General features: G+C 42.8%; 1 protein-coding gene across 1 annotated transcript in view; it reads left to right on the top strand.

Moving 5' to 3' along the window:
* The window catches only part of LOC121568479 (neprilysin-like), a 98,780-nt gene that overhangs the window by 27,513 nt on the left and 53,745 nt on the right, over positions 1-17,522 (top strand). The window contains exons 3-4 of the mRNA XM_041879006.1: positions 1,579-1,614; positions 1,689-1,850. Of these exons, the coding sequence (XP_041734940.1) occupies positions 1,579-1,614; positions 1,689-1,850 (198 nt within the window). The remainder of the gene's footprint in view (positions 1-1,578; positions 1,615-1,688; positions 1,851-17,522) is intronic.

Here is a 17,522-nt window from a genome sequence, read left to right as displayed (position 1 = left end):
CCATAACACCTCCTCCTCCATGCTTTACGGTGGGAACTACACATGCGGATATCATCCGTTCACCCACACCGCGTCTCACAAAGACACGGCGGTTTGAACCAAAGATCAGCAATATGGACTCCAGATCAAAGGACACATTTCCACCGGTCTAATGTCCATTGCTCGTGTTTCTTGGCCCAAGCAGGTCTCTTCTTATTAATGGTGTCCTTTAGTAGTGGTTTCTTTGCAGCAATTCGACCATGAAGGCCTGATTCACACAGTCCCCTCTGAACAGCTGATGTTGAGATGTGTCTGTTACTTGAACTCTGTGAAGCATTTATTTGGGCTGCAATCTCTGAGGCTGGTAACTCTAATGAACTTATCCTCTGCAGCAGAGGTAACTCTGGGTCCTCCATTCCTGTGGTGGTCCTCATGAGAGCCAGTTCCATTATAGTGCTTGATGGTTTTTGCGACTGCACTTGAAGAAACTTTAAAAGTTATTGAAATATTCAGTGTTGACTGACCTTCATGTCTTAAAGTAATGATGGACTGTTGTTTCTCTTTGCTTATTTGAGCTGTTCTTGCCATAATATGGACTTGGTCTTTTACCAAATAGGGCTATCTTCTGTATACCCCCCCTACCTTGTCACAACACAACTGATTTGGCTCAAACACATTAAGAAGGAAATAAATTCCACAAATTAACTTTTAGGGAGGCACACCTGTTAATTGCAATGCATTCCAGGTGACCACCTCATGAAGCTGGTTGAGAGAATGCCAAGAGTGTGCAAAGCTGTCATCAAGGGTGGCTATTTGTTTAACACTTTTTTGGTTACTACATGATTCCATATGTGTTATTTCATAGTTTTGATGTCTTCACTATTATTCTACAATGTAAAATGTTTTAAAAGTAAAGAAAAACCTTTGAATGAGTAGGTGTGTCCAAACTTTTGACTGGTAGCGTAGGTCCTGTAGTATCTTGAGGTTTGTGACAGTGTGATCCATCTTCAACATATTCTGGATGATGTAATATACATTTAGAGTGCTTAAAGGAGAAGTTCGCTTTTTTACAACCAAATCTCTATTTTTTTATGTAAGTGGAACTTAATAGAATGGTCCAGACACTTTTTTTTGCGATTTCAATTGTTTTGAGAAACTTACCCCAACCAGCGATTAACTTCCTCATCCTCATTGTACAGTATGGGGGCTCTGAAAAAAACATGATACGAATGGTCCAAAAACACCCAGATACGTCATTTTAGAAACAGAAACGCTCTAAGTATAGTGATGCAGATCTTTAGATGTTGTACACATGAAATTGTGTCATTGAACTTTATCTGCAACATTGTAGTCCACTTTGTGCGATTCGAGCTGTTTCCCCTAGCCAGCTTTTCCATTTTCCGTGTAGCCTGCTGCTAGACTGGACGGAGATGTATCACTCGAGTCGCTGGAAACAAGTGAAATCGCAAAAAAATAATCTGGAACCTTCTATAACATGCCATTTACATCAAATAGAGATTTGTTTGTAAAAAAAATTAATAACGATCCTTTAAGTTTGCATTGACGAATAAACAGATTTATGTTGTTTTCCCTTTTTAGATGGTGTCTGCACCACGGCGGACTGCACTCAGTCAGGTATATACACACCAACACACACACACACACACGCACACACAGGTGGAATATGAGCTGTATTTGTCTGTGTGCAGCGTCTCGTCTGATAGAGAACATGGATGCCAATGTGGACCCGTGTGACAACTTCTACCAGTACGCCTGTGGAGGCTGGTTGAAGAAGAACATCATCCCAGAGACCAGCTCCCGGTACAGCACCTTCGACATCCTACGAGACGAACTGGAGGTGGTCCTCAAAGGTTAGAGACACACAGGCTCATAATGTTTTGGAAGCAGAATGTGTGTGTCCAGGTCAGAGATATTTTTTGGGATCCAGTGAGTTTGCCAAGGAGGTGGGAGTGAGAGGGGGCTAGGTTTGGATCTGTTGGCCAGGGAGGTGGGAGTGAGAGGGGGCTAGGTTTGGATCTGTTGGCCAGGGAGGTGGGAGTGAGATGGGGCTAGGTTTGGATCTGTTGGCCAGGGAGATGGGAGTGAGATGGGACAAGGTTTGGATCTATTGGCCAGGGAGAGTGAATGAGGGGGGGCTAGGTTTGGATCTGTTGGCCAGGGAGAGTGAGTGAGAGGGGGCTAGGTTTGGATCTGTTGGCCAGGGAGGTGGAAGTGAGGGCTAGGTTTGGATCTGTTGGCCAGGGAGATGGGAGTGAGGGCTAGGTTTGGATCTGTTGGCCAGGGAGGTGGGAGTGAGAGGGGGCTAGGTTTGGATCTGTTGGCCAGGGAGCTGGAAGTGAGGGCTAGGTTTGGATCTGTTGGCCAGGGAGGTGGGAGTGAGAGAGGGCTAGGTTTGGATCTGTTGGCCAGGGAGGTGGGAGTAAGATGGGGCTAGGTTTGGATCTGTTGGCCAGGGAGGTGGGAGTGAGATGGGGCTAGGTTTGGATCTGTTGGCCAGGGAGGTGGAAGTGAGGGCTAGGTTTGGATCTGTTGGCCAGGGAGGTGGGAGTGAGATGGGGCTAGGTTTGGATCTGTTGGCCAGGGAGGTGTGAGTGAGAGGGGGTTAGGTTTGGATCTGTTGGCCAAGGAGGTGGGAGTGAGATGGGGCTAGGTTTGGATCTGTTGGCCGGGAGGTGGGAGTGAGGGGGGGCTAGGTTTGGTGTGGCTGGGGTTAAAGCAGCTTGTCCTTCAGGGAAAGACAGGGACTCTATGAATAGCCGTTGGTGTTAATGGGGGCATCTAGATACAGCGTTTTACTGTGAATGCGGTCTCCACCAACGCAGGAACATTTCCTTTAAAAGGTGCATAGAGGACAAAGCACGATCTGATTAGAATAGTTGGATGCCTTTAACACCTGCTAGGGTGATGTCTCTGATGCAGATGTGGCTCTTGCCGTCTGACCAGGAATGAGCACCTTGTTAGCTCCATCTTGACAGTGGATTTACAGGATGGGTCCCCTTACACCTGGGTGGTGGGAGGTGTGTGTGTGTCAGTGCTGAGTTACATGTTCCCTACAACGTTACCTGCTGCAGGTTTTTGAGAAGGCCAGTGGAATCCTGAGCAAGCTGACCAAGTGGAAGGGCAGAGGGGGTTGTCTGACATTTACCATCTGTTAAAGTGCCCCTAAGTGTAGAACATTTACCTTCTGTTAAAGAGCCCCTACAGTGCACATGATAAGAATCCTAGATATTCTTCATCCAAGATGAGTCTGAATAATGGTAGACAGGTGTTTACGGATGGCAATATCAACCCTCTCTTTTAGCTTACTTTACAGTCGACCTCTCATCACTTTCTATTCCCTCAATCACACTCTGGATCACCCCTTTATCTTTCCTGCTGTCTCTCCTCTTCTCCTCCTCCTTCTTCCTCTTATGTTCTCCACCTCTTATTCTCCTCCTTCTTCCTCTGTTATGTTCTCCACCTCTTCTTCTCCTCCTCCTTCCTCTGTTATGTTCTCTACCTCTTCTTCTCCTCTCTTCTCCTTTCTATCTCTTGACATCTCAAGTGTCTGTCGTGAACTTGTATGGATTTTTTAACCGTACTATAATTAGCGGTAGAGTACTCTTGGGGGTCCTAATTTGTCTGAGTGAATAGGCATGATTGTCCACTGCCAAAGCCTGATTTTAAAAAGGTGTCTGTGAGTCTTTGATTCTCTGGTTTATGTCTCTGATTACTGTAATTCTATCAGTCTCCACTTTCTCTATCAGACGTCATTATCACCAGAACAACGCTGTCAGGAGAAAAGTCCACCCTGGTAACAGACGGGTAGACAATGTCCCAGCAAATAACAGTCAAGGTTAAGACAAAATTCACAGGAACAAACTGTATGAAAAGATAACAGGAGGGGGGTTGTTCTTTTGTCATTCCTGTCCAGATAGTCCAGTCTTCTGCTGCGGCACACTGAATCCACATGTGGTGTTTTTCAGGGCGTATCAAATTCAATGAAACGCGCTTTGTGCAATAGGAAGAATATTGCATTTCAAATCCTGACTGACATTTACCATCTGTTAAAGAGCCCCTACAGTGTAGAACAGGATGTGGGATGCTGTGTGTGTGCACGCATGCAGTAACCACAGACAAACGCAACACAGACATGGCTTGCACACACACACACACACACACACACACACACACACACACACACACACACACACACACACACACGCATGTGCCTGTGTGTGTACCTGCTGCTATGTCTGTCTGTCTTTTTGTTGTTGTGTGGTTACTGTTATATCCTGGAGGATCCAGTCAGTCAGCTTCCATGGTCCTGGAGGATCCAGTCAGTCAGCTTCAATGGTCCTGGAGTATCCAGTCAGTCAGCTTCCATGGTCCTGGAGGATCCAGTCAGTCAGCTTCCATGGTCCTGGAGGATCCAGTCAGTCAGCTTCCATGGTCCTGGAGGATCCAGTCAGTCAGCTTCCATGGTCCTGGAGGATCCATACAGTCAGCTTCCATGGTCCTTATTCATTCTCCTTGCTCCATATCCTCCATCTGGAACAGTGGCGTGTGTGTGTGTGTGTGTGTGTGTTTGTGTGTGTGTGTGTGTGTGTGTGTGTGTGTGTGTGTGTGTGTGTGTGTGTGTGTGTGTGTGTGTGTGTGTGTGTGTGTGTGTGTGTGTGTGTCTTATAGCATTCAGGGTCAAAAGTGAATGTGTGTGCTCAACTATGTGTACAGATAGGGTTATGCATATTGCTGGCCGGTAAAGAGGAAGTCAAAGTTGGAGAAAGTTTGAAACATGATTTAGGACACAGAATATTTATCCAGGTAGAATTTGCGTATACGCATGGATCTAGGATCACCCAATCGAACCATAACCATTAGTTAAAGAGAGACATTTTGGCAATAAATACCTTTTTCTACTTACCAAGAGTCCAGATGAAATCATCAATACCATTTTTATGCCTCTGCGTGCCGTTTGAAGGAAGTTGAATGTAGTTTCTGGAGCTATTGCTAACTAGCGTTAGCACAATGAATGAAAGTCTACAGGAACAGCTAGCATGCTACGACTTTGGGTCAGTCTAGTGTAGGTCTCATATACCACAGGGTTATCACTCCTACCACAGAGCATGAGTGTAACCTTTGACCTCTTACCCCTGAGGTTAAGTGTCTGGTCAAACATGCCAATACTGGTCAACATATCCTGTATCTGTTAACAGCTGCCTGCAAGGCGCTGCGCTGGCCACACCTGGACATGTCAACAGTTCACATCAGGTATTAAACAGCAGGGCGCTGGCCACACCTGGACATGTCAACAGTTCACATCAGGTATTAAACAGCAGGGCACTGGCCACACCTGGACAATTACAGGTACACTACCGTTTAAAAGTTTGGGGTCACTTAGAAATATCCTTGTTTTCGAAAGAAAAGCCCCAAAAAAATCCATTAAAATAACATCAAATTGATCAGAAATACAGTGTAGACATTGTTAATGTTGTAAATGGCTATTGTAGCTAGAAACGGCTGGTTTTTAATGGAACATCTACATAGGCGTACAGAGGCCCATTATCAGCAACCATCAGTCCTGTGTTCCAATGGCACATTGTGTTTGCAAATCCAAATTTTTCCTTTTAAAAGCCTAATTGATCATTAGAAAACCTTTTGAAATTATGTTAGCACAGCTGAAAACTGTTGTGCTGATTAAAAAAGCAATAAAACTGTCCTTCTTGAGAGTATCTGGAGCATCAGCAATTGTGGGTTCGATTACAGGCTCAAAATGGCCAGAAACAAATAACTTTCTTCTGAAACTCGTCAGTCTATTCTTGTTCTGGAATATGAAGGCTATTCCATGCGAGAAATTGCCAAGAAACTGAAGATCTCGTACAACGCTGTGTACTACTCCCTTCACAGAACTGCACAAACTGTCTCTAACCAGAATAGAAAGAGGAGTGGGAGGCCCCGGTGCACAACTGAGCAAGAGGACAAATACATTAGTGTCTAGTTCGAGAAACAGGCGCCTCACAGGTCCTCAACTGGCAGCTTCATTAAATAGTACCCGCAAAACACCGGTCTCAACGTCAACAGTGAAGAGGCGACTCCGGGATGCTGACCTTCTAGGCAGAGTTGTAAAGAAAAAGCTATATCTCAGACTGCCCATCTTAATCTTTTCTGTCTACTGGCCAGTCTGAGATGAAGTGGTGCGTGCATATGTATTCACCCCCTTTCCTATGAAGCCCCTAAATAAGATCTGACGCAACCAATTACCTTCAGAAGTCACATAATTAGTTAAATTAAGTCCACCAGTGAGCAATCTAAGTGTCACATGATCTGTCACATGATCTCAGTATATATACATCTGTTCTGAAAGGCCCCAGAGTCTGCAACACCACTAAGTAAGGGGCACCACCAAGCAAGCGACACCATAAAGATCAAGGAGATCTCCAAACAGGTCAGGGACAAAGTTGTGGAGAAGTACAGATCAGGGTTGGGTTATAAAAAAATATCAGAAACATTGAACAACCCACGGAGCACCATTAACTCTATTATTAAAAAATTGAAAGAATATGGCACCACAATAAACCTGCCAAGAGAGGGCCGCCCACCAAAACTCACAGACCAGGCAAGGAGGGCATTACTCAGAGAGGCAATAAAGAGACCAAAGATAACCCTGAAGGAGCTGCAAAGTATCTGTCCATAGGACCACTTTAAGCCGTACACTCCACAGAGCTGGGCTTTACATAAGAGTGGCTAGAAAAAAGCCATTGCTTGAAGAAATAAATAAGCAAACATGTTTGATGTTTGCCAAAAGGCATGTGGGAGACTCCCCAAACATATGGAAGAAGGTACTCTGGTCAGATTAGACTAAAATTGAGCTTTTTGGCCAACAAGAAAAATGCCATGTCTGGCGCAAACCCAACACCTCTCATCCCCCCGAGAACACCATCCCTACAGTGAAGCATGGTGGTGGCAGCATCATGCTGTTGGGATGTTTTTCATCGGCAGGGACTGGGAAACTGGTCAGAATTTAAGGAATGATGGATGGTGCTAAATACAGGGAAATTCTTGAGGGAAACCTGTTTCAGTCTTCCAGAGATTTGAGACTGGGACGGAGGTTCACCTTCCAGCAGGACAATTACCCTAAGCTTACTGCTAAAGCAACACTCGAGTGGTTTAAGGGGAAACATTAAAATGTCTTGGAATGGCCTAGTCAAAGCCCAGACCTCAATCCAATTGAGAATCTGTGGTATGACTTAAAGATTGCTGTTTACCAGCGGAACCCATCCAACTTGAAGGAGCTGGAGCAGTTTTGCCTTGAATGGGCAAAAATCCCAGTGGCTAGATGTGCCAAGCTTATAGAAACTTACCCCAATAGACTTGCAGCTGTAGTTGCTGCAAATGGTGGCTCTACAAAGTTGTCCGTTTTTTTGTCTTATTTCTTGTTTGTTTCACAATAAAAAATATTTTGCAGCTTCAAAGTGGTAGGCATGTTGTGTAAATGAAATGATACAAACCCCCCCAAAAAATCAATTTTAATTCCAGGTTGTAAGGCAACAAAATAGGAAAAATGCCAAGGGGGGTGAATACTTTCGCAAGCCACTGTAAGTTCTCAAAGAAGGTGTCGAGTAAGGTAGCATTACCAGCGGATTCCAAAGTGTGTAATTGTGAGTTATGAAAGCATGAATCTAAATGATCAATACATTTGTTACCCACCTCGTCCGAAGTGTGTAATTGTGAGTTATGAAAGCATGAATTGACCTCTAAATGACCTCGTCAGTTATCTCAGGTGTGGTTTGATTTGCGGTTCTCTGACGCAGCTGGTGTGCTAGCATTTCCCCTGATTTCTCTCCAAGTAAATTTTTGTGTCGATTTTTACTAATTAGATTTTCAACTTGTCAAGTTGAAAGAAGATCCAACTCTGTCTGAAGTGTCAAACGTTGTTTGAGTAAATCTGCGGAAGAAGAGTGTGAATATGCCATATCCAAGATTTTATTTGTAAATTCCACTAGGTGTTGAATATTGCACTTGCTTAATCTGATTGGCTCAAACGCATTAAGAAGGAAAGAGATTCCACAAATTAACTTTTAACAAGGCACAACTGTTAATTTAAATGCATTCCAGGTGACTACCTCATTTACATTTACATTTGAGTCATTTAGCAGACACTCTTATCCAGAGCGACTTACAGGAGCAATTAGGGGTAATGCCAGATTTTTCACCTAGTCGGCTCGGGGATTAGAACCAGCGACCTTTCGGTTACTGGCACAACGCTCTTACCCACTAAGCTACCTGCCTCATGAAGCTGGTTGAGAGAACACCAAGAGTGTACAAAGCTGTCATCAAGGCAAAGGGTGGCTATTTGAAGAATCTCAAATATAAAATATATATTTTGATTTGTTTGGTTACTACATGATTCCAAATGTGTTATTTCATAGTGTTGATGTCTTCATTATTATTCTACAATGTAGAAAATAGTAAAAAATAAATAAAAACCGTTGAATGAGTAGGTGTTCTAAAACCTTTGACCGGTAGTGTAGCTCAGTTTGAGATGAAAAAAAAAAAGCAGCAAAGGTTTCTTCTGATAGCAGTAATAAGTTAAGCCACCAAGGGTGATAATTAGGCTGTGTATTTGGTGTAAGTAGTGGCAAAGTAAGTGGAGAATGATCCGAAATGACTATAGCTTGGTAATCACACTCCGTGATAAGTGGCAGAATTCTATTGTCTAGGAAAAAGTATAATATACGTGAGATGGTCTTATGAACTGGTGAGGAAAAAATAATACTCCCTAGCAGTGGGATTGCGGAAATGCCACGCATCACATATGCCATATGTCTTAAGAAATAGCTGAATTGTGGATACTGTCTTTGATGAAGATACCTTAGGAGAGCTACGATCCAGATTGGGCGACAGTACACAATTCATATCACCACCTAGTATTAGGAAATACGTTTGTGAAGAATGAAGTGTTATCCCAATTTGGTGCATAAATGGTAGCCAAGAGAACAGGTGTATTATATGGTCTTCCTGCTACAATAATGTAACGGCCTGCTGAGTCTGCCTCTACACTTGACATTGCGAACGGTATGTTTTTACTAATTAAAATGGCTGCTCCTCTAGTTTTAGAACGAACATTTGGAATGATATGATTGACCCATCCACCCTCCTTTTAAACGAGAATGGTCGAAAGTGCGGAGATGTGTCTCCTGAAGAAAGGCAATATCTTTCAGGTGATTTAAATGAGAAATAACCCTTTTATGTTTCACTGGGTGATTTAAAGATGTAACTTTCCAGCTAGCAAAAGTGACCGAGCAACCAGCTGTCCCTCTCATGAGATTAGGCCTAGCCATGTAAAGTCACATGGGAAAAGGATAGATGCCAGATTACAATAACAACTGATCCATTAAACATTTTTCTAAAATACCAAATAAAAAAAAACAAAGTTGAAGAAGAATAAAAAACATAAACAAACAAAACTCTGAAGTCTGGTATGAAAAACAAGGTAACCACTAAAACCCACCCTGGTCACCTAATAGAACAAGGTAACCACTAAAACCCACCCTGGTCACCTAATAGAACAAGGTAACCACTAAAACCCACCCTTGTCACCTAATAGAACAAGGTAACCACTAAAACCCACCCTGGTCACCTAATAGAACAAGGTAACCACTAAAACCCACCCTGGTCACCTAATAGAACAAGGTAACCACTAAAACCCACCCTGGTCACCTAATAGAACAAGGTAACCACTAAAACCCACCCTGGTCACCTGGTAGAACAAGGTAACCACTAAAACCCACCCTGGTCACCTAATAGAACAAGGTAACCACTAAAACCCACCCTGGTCACCTAATAGAACAAGTAACCACTAAAACCCACCCTGGTCACCTAGTAGAACAAGGTAACCACTAAAACCCACCCTGGTCACCTAATAGAACAAGGTAACCACTAAAACCCACCCTGGTCACCTAATAGAACAAGGTAACCACTAAAACCCACCCTGGTCACCTAATAGAACAAGGTAACCACTAAAACCCACCCTGGTCACCTAATAGAACAAGGTAACCACTAAAACCCACCCTGGTCACCTAATAGAACAAGGTAACCACTAAAACCCACCCTGGTCACCTAATAGAACAAGGTAACCACTAAAACACACCCTGGTCACCTAATAGAACAAGGTAACCACTAAAACCCACCCTGGTCACCTAATAGAACAAGGTAACCACTAAAACCCACCCTGGTCACCTAATAGAACAAGGTAACCACTAAAACCCACCCTGGTCACCTAATAGAACAAGGTAACCACTAAAACCCACCCTGGTCACCTAATAGAACAAGGTAACCACTAAAACCCACCCTGGTCACCTAATAGAACAAGGTAACCACTAAAACCCACCCTGGTCACCTAGTAGAACAAGGTAACCACTAAAACCCACCCTGGTCACCTAATAGAACAAGGTAACCACTAAAACCCACCCTGGTCACCTAATAGAACAAGGTAACCACTAAAACACACCCTGGTCACCTAATAGAACAAGGTAACCACTAAAACCCACCCTGGTCACCTAATAGAACAAGGTAAACACTAAAACCCACCCTGGTCACCTAATAGAACAAGTAACCACTAAAACCCACCCTGGTCACCTGGTAGAACAAGGTAACCACTAAAACCCACCCTGGTCACCTAATAGAACAAGGTAACCACTAAAACCCACCCTGGTCACCTAATAGAACAAGGTAACCACTAAAACCCACCCTGGTCACCTGGTAGAACAAGGTAACCACTAAAACCCACCCTGGTCACCTAATAGAACAAGGTAACGCTAATCCTCACGCAAAGATATCCACACATGATGTGCTTGTTGTGGGGAACACTAAACCTATCGAGTAGTTTGTAGTGGGGAACACTAAACCTATCGAGTAGCTTGTTGTGGGGAACACTAAACCTATCGAGTAGTTTGTATGTAGTGGGGACACTAAACCTATCGAGTAGTTTGTAGTGGGGAATACTAAACCTATCGAGTAGCTTGTAGTGGGGAACACTAAACATATCGAGTAGAGAGCCCTGCTGAATTAGTGAAGGATTTAAAACAAGTTGATCATAATAAATAAATACTTATTTACAACCCCAAACTAGGCTGTATTAAAATAAAGTATATAACATTTTACAGCAATACCACTAAGTTAGCAGCAACATCTTTAAAGAAATGACGTAACCTAATAATAGAACTGTGCTTCATCTACCCTGGATACTGGTACCATCGATAAATAGAAATGAGCAGCTTCATGGTAATAAAATAAACGTTAAAACAAAAGGAGAATTGACTCACCGGAACTAAGGCACCAACGTTACCTAATAATAACAATATCAACTGATACCACTGGCAACGCTATAGAGTATCTACAAAAGATAGACTGAGTCTGCAGTGGTAGACACATTCGTCCATTACCCTAATCGCCAAATAGGTGAACATTCAGTCATGTGCTTCGTCCGACCTCGGTAGAATGTTCGCCTTTACGAAGACCATCGTCTTATGAGGGTCTTAGAACTCTTTCTCGGTGCCGTTATATGGAGCTGGGCAGGAAAAGCCGCACCATACCGAACGTCGGTACGTCCACGGAGCAGACTCTTGACATCATTGAAAGCGGCACGGTCATGAGCAATGCTGGGGGCATAGTCTGGGAAGATAGAGATGGGTGCTCCGTAGCATCGAAGTGGGCCAAATTATCTGGCACGCCAAGGAACATCAATACAATCCTGATAGTAGTGTAGTTTAGCCACAATTACGCAAGGTTTTCCATCCAAGGCTTTCTTGCTTGAGAGCCCCGATGTGAGCGGTCAACAAGGACGTCTTTATCCAAATTGAGGGCTTCCTTCAATAACTTTGAGACCGATGAAGTGGAACTGGAGCCTGGGTCCTCAGCTAACCCCATGATCCTGATATTGGATCTTCACATATAACCTTGTAAATTGATGCGTTGTTCCTTAAGGCTAGCCACATCAGTTTCGAGCTCCTTAACCGTGTTTTATAGCGTAGTCGTGTCATCTGAGCATGTTGACAAGTCTTGTTCCATGTCGGAGACAGTTTTCTTAACATTATCCAGTTCAGTACGAACCATTGCTGTATGCTTTGCGAGTTCATTCTTGACTGCTTGTAACTCCGACTTACTACAATTAAAGTCCTCACTGAGTTCCGACTTAAGTATAGATGAAATGTCTGCTCTGAGGGCAGCAAGAATCTCGGCCTTCAAATCCTCGGTGTTCATTTTTTTGCCGAGGGGATGAGCCGCTGCTCCCACTTGTTAAAGAACTCGAGCTCCTCGTCTTGGGCCTAGTTTTCTCTTTTGTCAGTGATTCCGCTGAACTTAAACTTTTGCAGGTTATGCGCCATTTATGCATTAAAATTAAAATAAAACTTGAATAAAGTAAAGCATGTCATTCAAAGGCTGTGTTTCCTAGTTAGTTTTGGGTCAAAGCGCAAAGAAAGTATTCAATAAATGCAATTTAAGCAGGAGCTCGGAAAAACGTGACCTACTCCATGGCTTGCTCACTAGCGCCCCCCGCAACAATGAACTCTGCCTCCGGGAATGCAGTCTCCAGTTTGTTCAGGGTCCAATGAAGATCTTTGAGAGGCTTTTTTGGTGTCTGCTTGGGGTGGGAACTCTCTCGTAAAGTAAAAAGGGTGACATTTGACGACCAAGTATTCCAAGTCGGGGAGCAGACTCTCTCAGGTTCCTGTACGTTTCCTCCTTGTGTTGTTGGTTATAAAGCAGAGCCCACCACCTTTACTCTTGCCAGAGAGAGCCCGCGTCCTATCCGCATGAAAAACTGTAAAACCTGCTGGTTGTATATAATCCGTCTGGATGTTGGAGGAAAACCAAGTGTCAGAAAAACTTAATATGTTGCTGGATCTGATGTCCCTCTGGAAGGAGGTCCTCGTTCTGAGTTCATCAAGTTTGTTCATTTAATGATTGAATATTGGCAAGTAGTATGCTGGGTAATGGAGGACGGGTCGCCCAGCGTCTTCATCTCACTAAGACCCCGCCACGTCTGCCTCTCCATCTGCGTCTTCGCTTCCGACTCTCCGGTGCGACTCCCAAGGAGCTCGGCACCTTGCCGAAGAAGCTAGTCCATTCTTCTGTTGTCTCAGGGAATTCAGGGAGGTCGGGTGGATGGTGAATACCCAGTGATTCGTATTCCAGTGGTACTACCCGGGTGTATGTAGTAATGCACGAAACAAACTGATGAAGAAAATTTTAGAAAAACACTAGAAAAAAACACAAAGTAGAAATCTGCAATGTTTTGTCGGAGCTCGAGGCGAGGCACCCTCTGTAGGCACCATCTTAGCCCCCCCAGGGCACTGGCCACACCTGGACAGTTCACATTAGGTGTTAAGCAGCAGGGCGCTGGCCACACCTGGACAGTTCACATTAGGTGTTAAGCAGCAGAGCGCTGGCCACACCTGGACAGTTCACATTAGGTGTTAAACAGCAGGGCGCTGTCCACACCTGGACAGTTCACATTAGGTGTTAAACAGTAGGGCGCTGGCCACACCTGGACAGTTCACATATGGACACCGTAGATGGAAATGGTTTGCACTGAGCAATAGCCCTGGTTCTCACAGACACAGTAGTCTGTTTGAGCATGTGTCTGACGTAGGATGTGAAATCTGAAACTACTTGAAGCTGGGATGTTCCTCCTATCATTTCATTCGCTCTTCCGATTGTCCATTAACTCCTGGCTGAACCCTACGTCACAGCTACTTACAAAGCACGTGCACACAATCCTTACATTGTAGCGCAGCAGGAGAGAGTGGTTTCATCACTGTAGCACATTCAGAGATCGATTTATAGCCATTAATCTGAAATAATTCATAGATTAAAAAAAACAAAAAAACATTATGTTTGTCATAGACGGACAAGAGTAATATGAATGAAAGGCCGAGTTCAGCAAGCCAAGCTAGAGCTCTGTGAGTCCTTCACAGCGATGGGGCAGACATTTTGATCAAGAGACCTTTAGAAAATACGCACATTTTACATACAAATATGTATTTTACAGTTATAAGGAAGGTGAAATCTTAGTTAGTAATTTATAATTTGATTATACTACATATTTTGTTTTTGTTGAATAGGAAATGCGTCATATAAAATATTTCAAATTTTTATAATATTTGTACGGTATACTTGAGCTTGTGTCGTGTATTTTTATCAGAAAAGTTAGATTTTAATATTTATTTATTTGAGTATGCAGCATTACTAGTTATTTTTTTATTATTTTTAATTTAAAAATTTTCCTACTTACAAAGCATGTAGAGGTCTGTAATTTTTACACTTCAACTGTGAGACACAGAATCTAAAAAAAAAATCCAGGAAATCACATTGTATGATTTTTAAGTAATTAATTTGCATTTTATTGCATGACATAAGTATTTGATCACCTACCAACCATTAAGAATTCCGGCTCTCACAGACCTGTTAGTTTTTCTTTAAGAAGCCCTCCTGTTCTCCACTCATTACCTGTATTAACTGCACCTGTTTGAACTCGTTACCTGTATAAAAGACACCTGTCCACACACTCAATCAAACAGACTCCAACCTCTCCACAATGGCCAAGACCAGAGAGCTGTGTAAGGACATCAGGGATAAAATTGTAGACCTGCACAAGGCTGGGATGGGCTACAGGACAATAGGCAAGCAGCTTGGTGAGAAGGCAACAACTGTTGGCGCAATTATTAGAAAATGGAAGAAGTTCAAGATGACGGTCAATCACCCTCGGTCTGGGACTCCATGCAAGATCTCACCCCGTGGGGCATCAATGATCATGAGGAAGGTGAGGGATCAGCCCAGAACTACACGGCCGGACCTGGTCAATGAACTGAAGAGAGCTGGGACCACAGTCTCAAAGAAAACCATTAGTAACACACTACGCCGTCATGGATTAAAATCCTGCAGCGTACACAAGGTCCCCCTGCTCAAGCCAGCGCATGTCCAGGCCCGTCTGAAGTTTGCCAATGACCATCTGGATGATCCAGAGGAGGAATGGGAGAAGGTCATGTGGTCTGATGAGACAAAAATAGAGCTTTTTGGTCTAAACTCCACTCGCCGTGTTTGGAGGAAGAAGAAGGATGAGTACAACCCCAAGAATACCATCCCAACCGTGAAGCATGGAGGTGGAAACATCATTCTTTGGGGATGCTTTTCTGCAAAGGGGACAGGATGACTGCACCGTATTGAGGGGAGGATGGATGAGGCCATGTATCGCGAGATCTTGGCCAACAACCTCCTTCCCTCAGTAAGAGCATTGAAGATGGGTCGTGGCTGGGTCTTCCAGCATGACAACGACCCGAAACACACAGCCAGGGCAACTAAGGAGTGGCTCCGTAAGAAGCAGCTCAGGGTCCTGGAGTGGCCTAGCCAGTCTCCAGACCTGAACCCAATTGAAAATCTTTGGAGGGAGCTGAAAATCCGTATTGCCCAGCGACAGCCCCGAAACCTGAAGGATCTGGAGAAGGTCTGTATGGAGGAGTGGGCCAAAACCCCTGCTGCAGTGTGTGCAAACCTGGTCAAGACCTACAGGAAACGTATGATCTTTGTAATTGCAAACAAAGGTTTCTGTACCAAATATTAAGTTCTGCTTTTCTTATGTATCAAATACTTATGTCATGCAATAAAATGCAAATTAATTACTTAAAAATCATACAATGTGATTTTCTGGATTTTTGTTTTAGATTCCGTCTCTCACAGTTGAAGTGTACCTATGATAAAAATTACAGACCTCTACATGCTTTGTAAGTAGGAAAACCTGCAAAATCGACAGTGAATCAAATACTTGTTCTCCCCACTGTATATACATACACATACACATACACACACACACACACACACACACACACACACATATCCTTAAAAAAATATATATATTCCCCTTTATTACTTTCCAACCCCGCCACCCTTTCCCCACTTGGACTAGTGAACAACAACGCCTTGGCCTCTACTTCCAGCCCATACCCACTATCTACATTTTATGGACACAGTCAATTTTACAGTAATTACATTTTGTTTGTTCTTTCTCCTGAACTTCCCTTCTTCTACTCTCAACCTCTCCGATCATTTTCATGATGTCCATCCGGCCATATCTTTCTAACTGTGCTCCTTCTCAAAAGCTCCCAATCTACAACCCATACACTTATTATGGACACAGTGTGCCTACATTATTAGTTATCTTGTTATTGTTTGTTGTTAGTTGTTATTAGTCCCATCCTTCAATTCCATTCAACACCTCCCATCTATCTTTTAACACCATCCATATAGGATTTCTCTTTGCCATATATATTTCAACTGTACTGTGAAGTCTTACAAAAGTTCTGAGCCTTTCTATTCTCATTGTTTCTACAGATTGTGAATTGAAAATAAACATTTTTGCTAATAGTATTATTATGTTATTGATCGATTGACTATGACTTTTCAGATCACCCAGTAGTGCTATCTGCAGGGTTAGCTCCAGGTAAATATTGCAATCCTTTAGCCATTCCTGGACACGTGTCCAAAAACAAGCTACAAATGGACAGTAGCAAAACAAATGATCTAATCATTCTGTCTCTTCGCAGCAAAATCTGCAGAGCTGGGAAGATTGTATCCCCCATATAAATAACATTCTATTGGTAGCAAGAATTTTATATAATAATTTAAATTGAAAGATTCTAAGTTTTGAATCCGGTGTCGTTTTGCGTATCAGTTCATAAACACTATGCCATGGGATCGGTACGTCAAAAATCTCTTCCCAACTATTTTGCAATCTATATGGGACGGCTGTTAATCTTTTGGTCCTTAAATGAAACTGATATATATTTTTATTTATCACAGTTTTCCTTAACCAATAATGTTCTTTAATGCAAGGCCGACAGATGAGTTTCTTACTTTCTCCCCCTTCCACTTTCCTCTTCCATTTTTGCGGTAAGGCTACAATTATTTGGTTGTAATTTTGGGTAGAGCAGACATTTCCATATGTTTTTGTTTGCTGCATGTGCGACATAACTCCACCAGTCCTACCGATGATATCATTTACAAAGATTATACCTTTTTTAAACATTTTGTCAAAAAAAAAAAGGTTTCTTGTCAATAAGTATATTTGAGTTTAACCACAATATTTGTTGCATTATTTGTTCTGTCGTTTCTGGAGGATTACATTGAAATTGCAACCAACTTTCTATGGCTTTGTTTTAGAAATAGTGATATCTGGGAGATGATTTCCTTTTCAAATAACTGAAAGTGAGTAGTTGTAATCTGAATAAAGGGAAAAAGGCCATTCTTCAACATTGGGTGAGACAATCTTACTAATTTGCTAGAGAACCAGTTCGGATTTAAGTATAACTTTTGTATGACTGAAGCTTTTAGTGATAGGTCTAATGCTTTAATATTTAATAATTTCTGTCCTCCGAATTCATATTCATTATATAAATAGGCCCGTTTAATTTTGTCTGGCTTGCCGTTCCAAATGAAATGGAATTTTCTTTTCTCATATATTTTAAAAAACTGTTCGCTAGGCGTAG

This window comes from Coregonus clupeaformis, chromosome 6 (assembly GCF_020615455.1).
Source record: "Coregonus clupeaformis isolate EN_2021a chromosome 6, ASM2061545v1, whole genome shotgun sequence".
Taxonomy (NCBI): Eukaryota; Metazoa; Chordata; class Actinopteri; order Salmoniformes; family Salmonidae; genus Coregonus; species Coregonus clupeaformis.
This window is presented reverse-complemented; position numbering and strand designations above follow the sequence as displayed.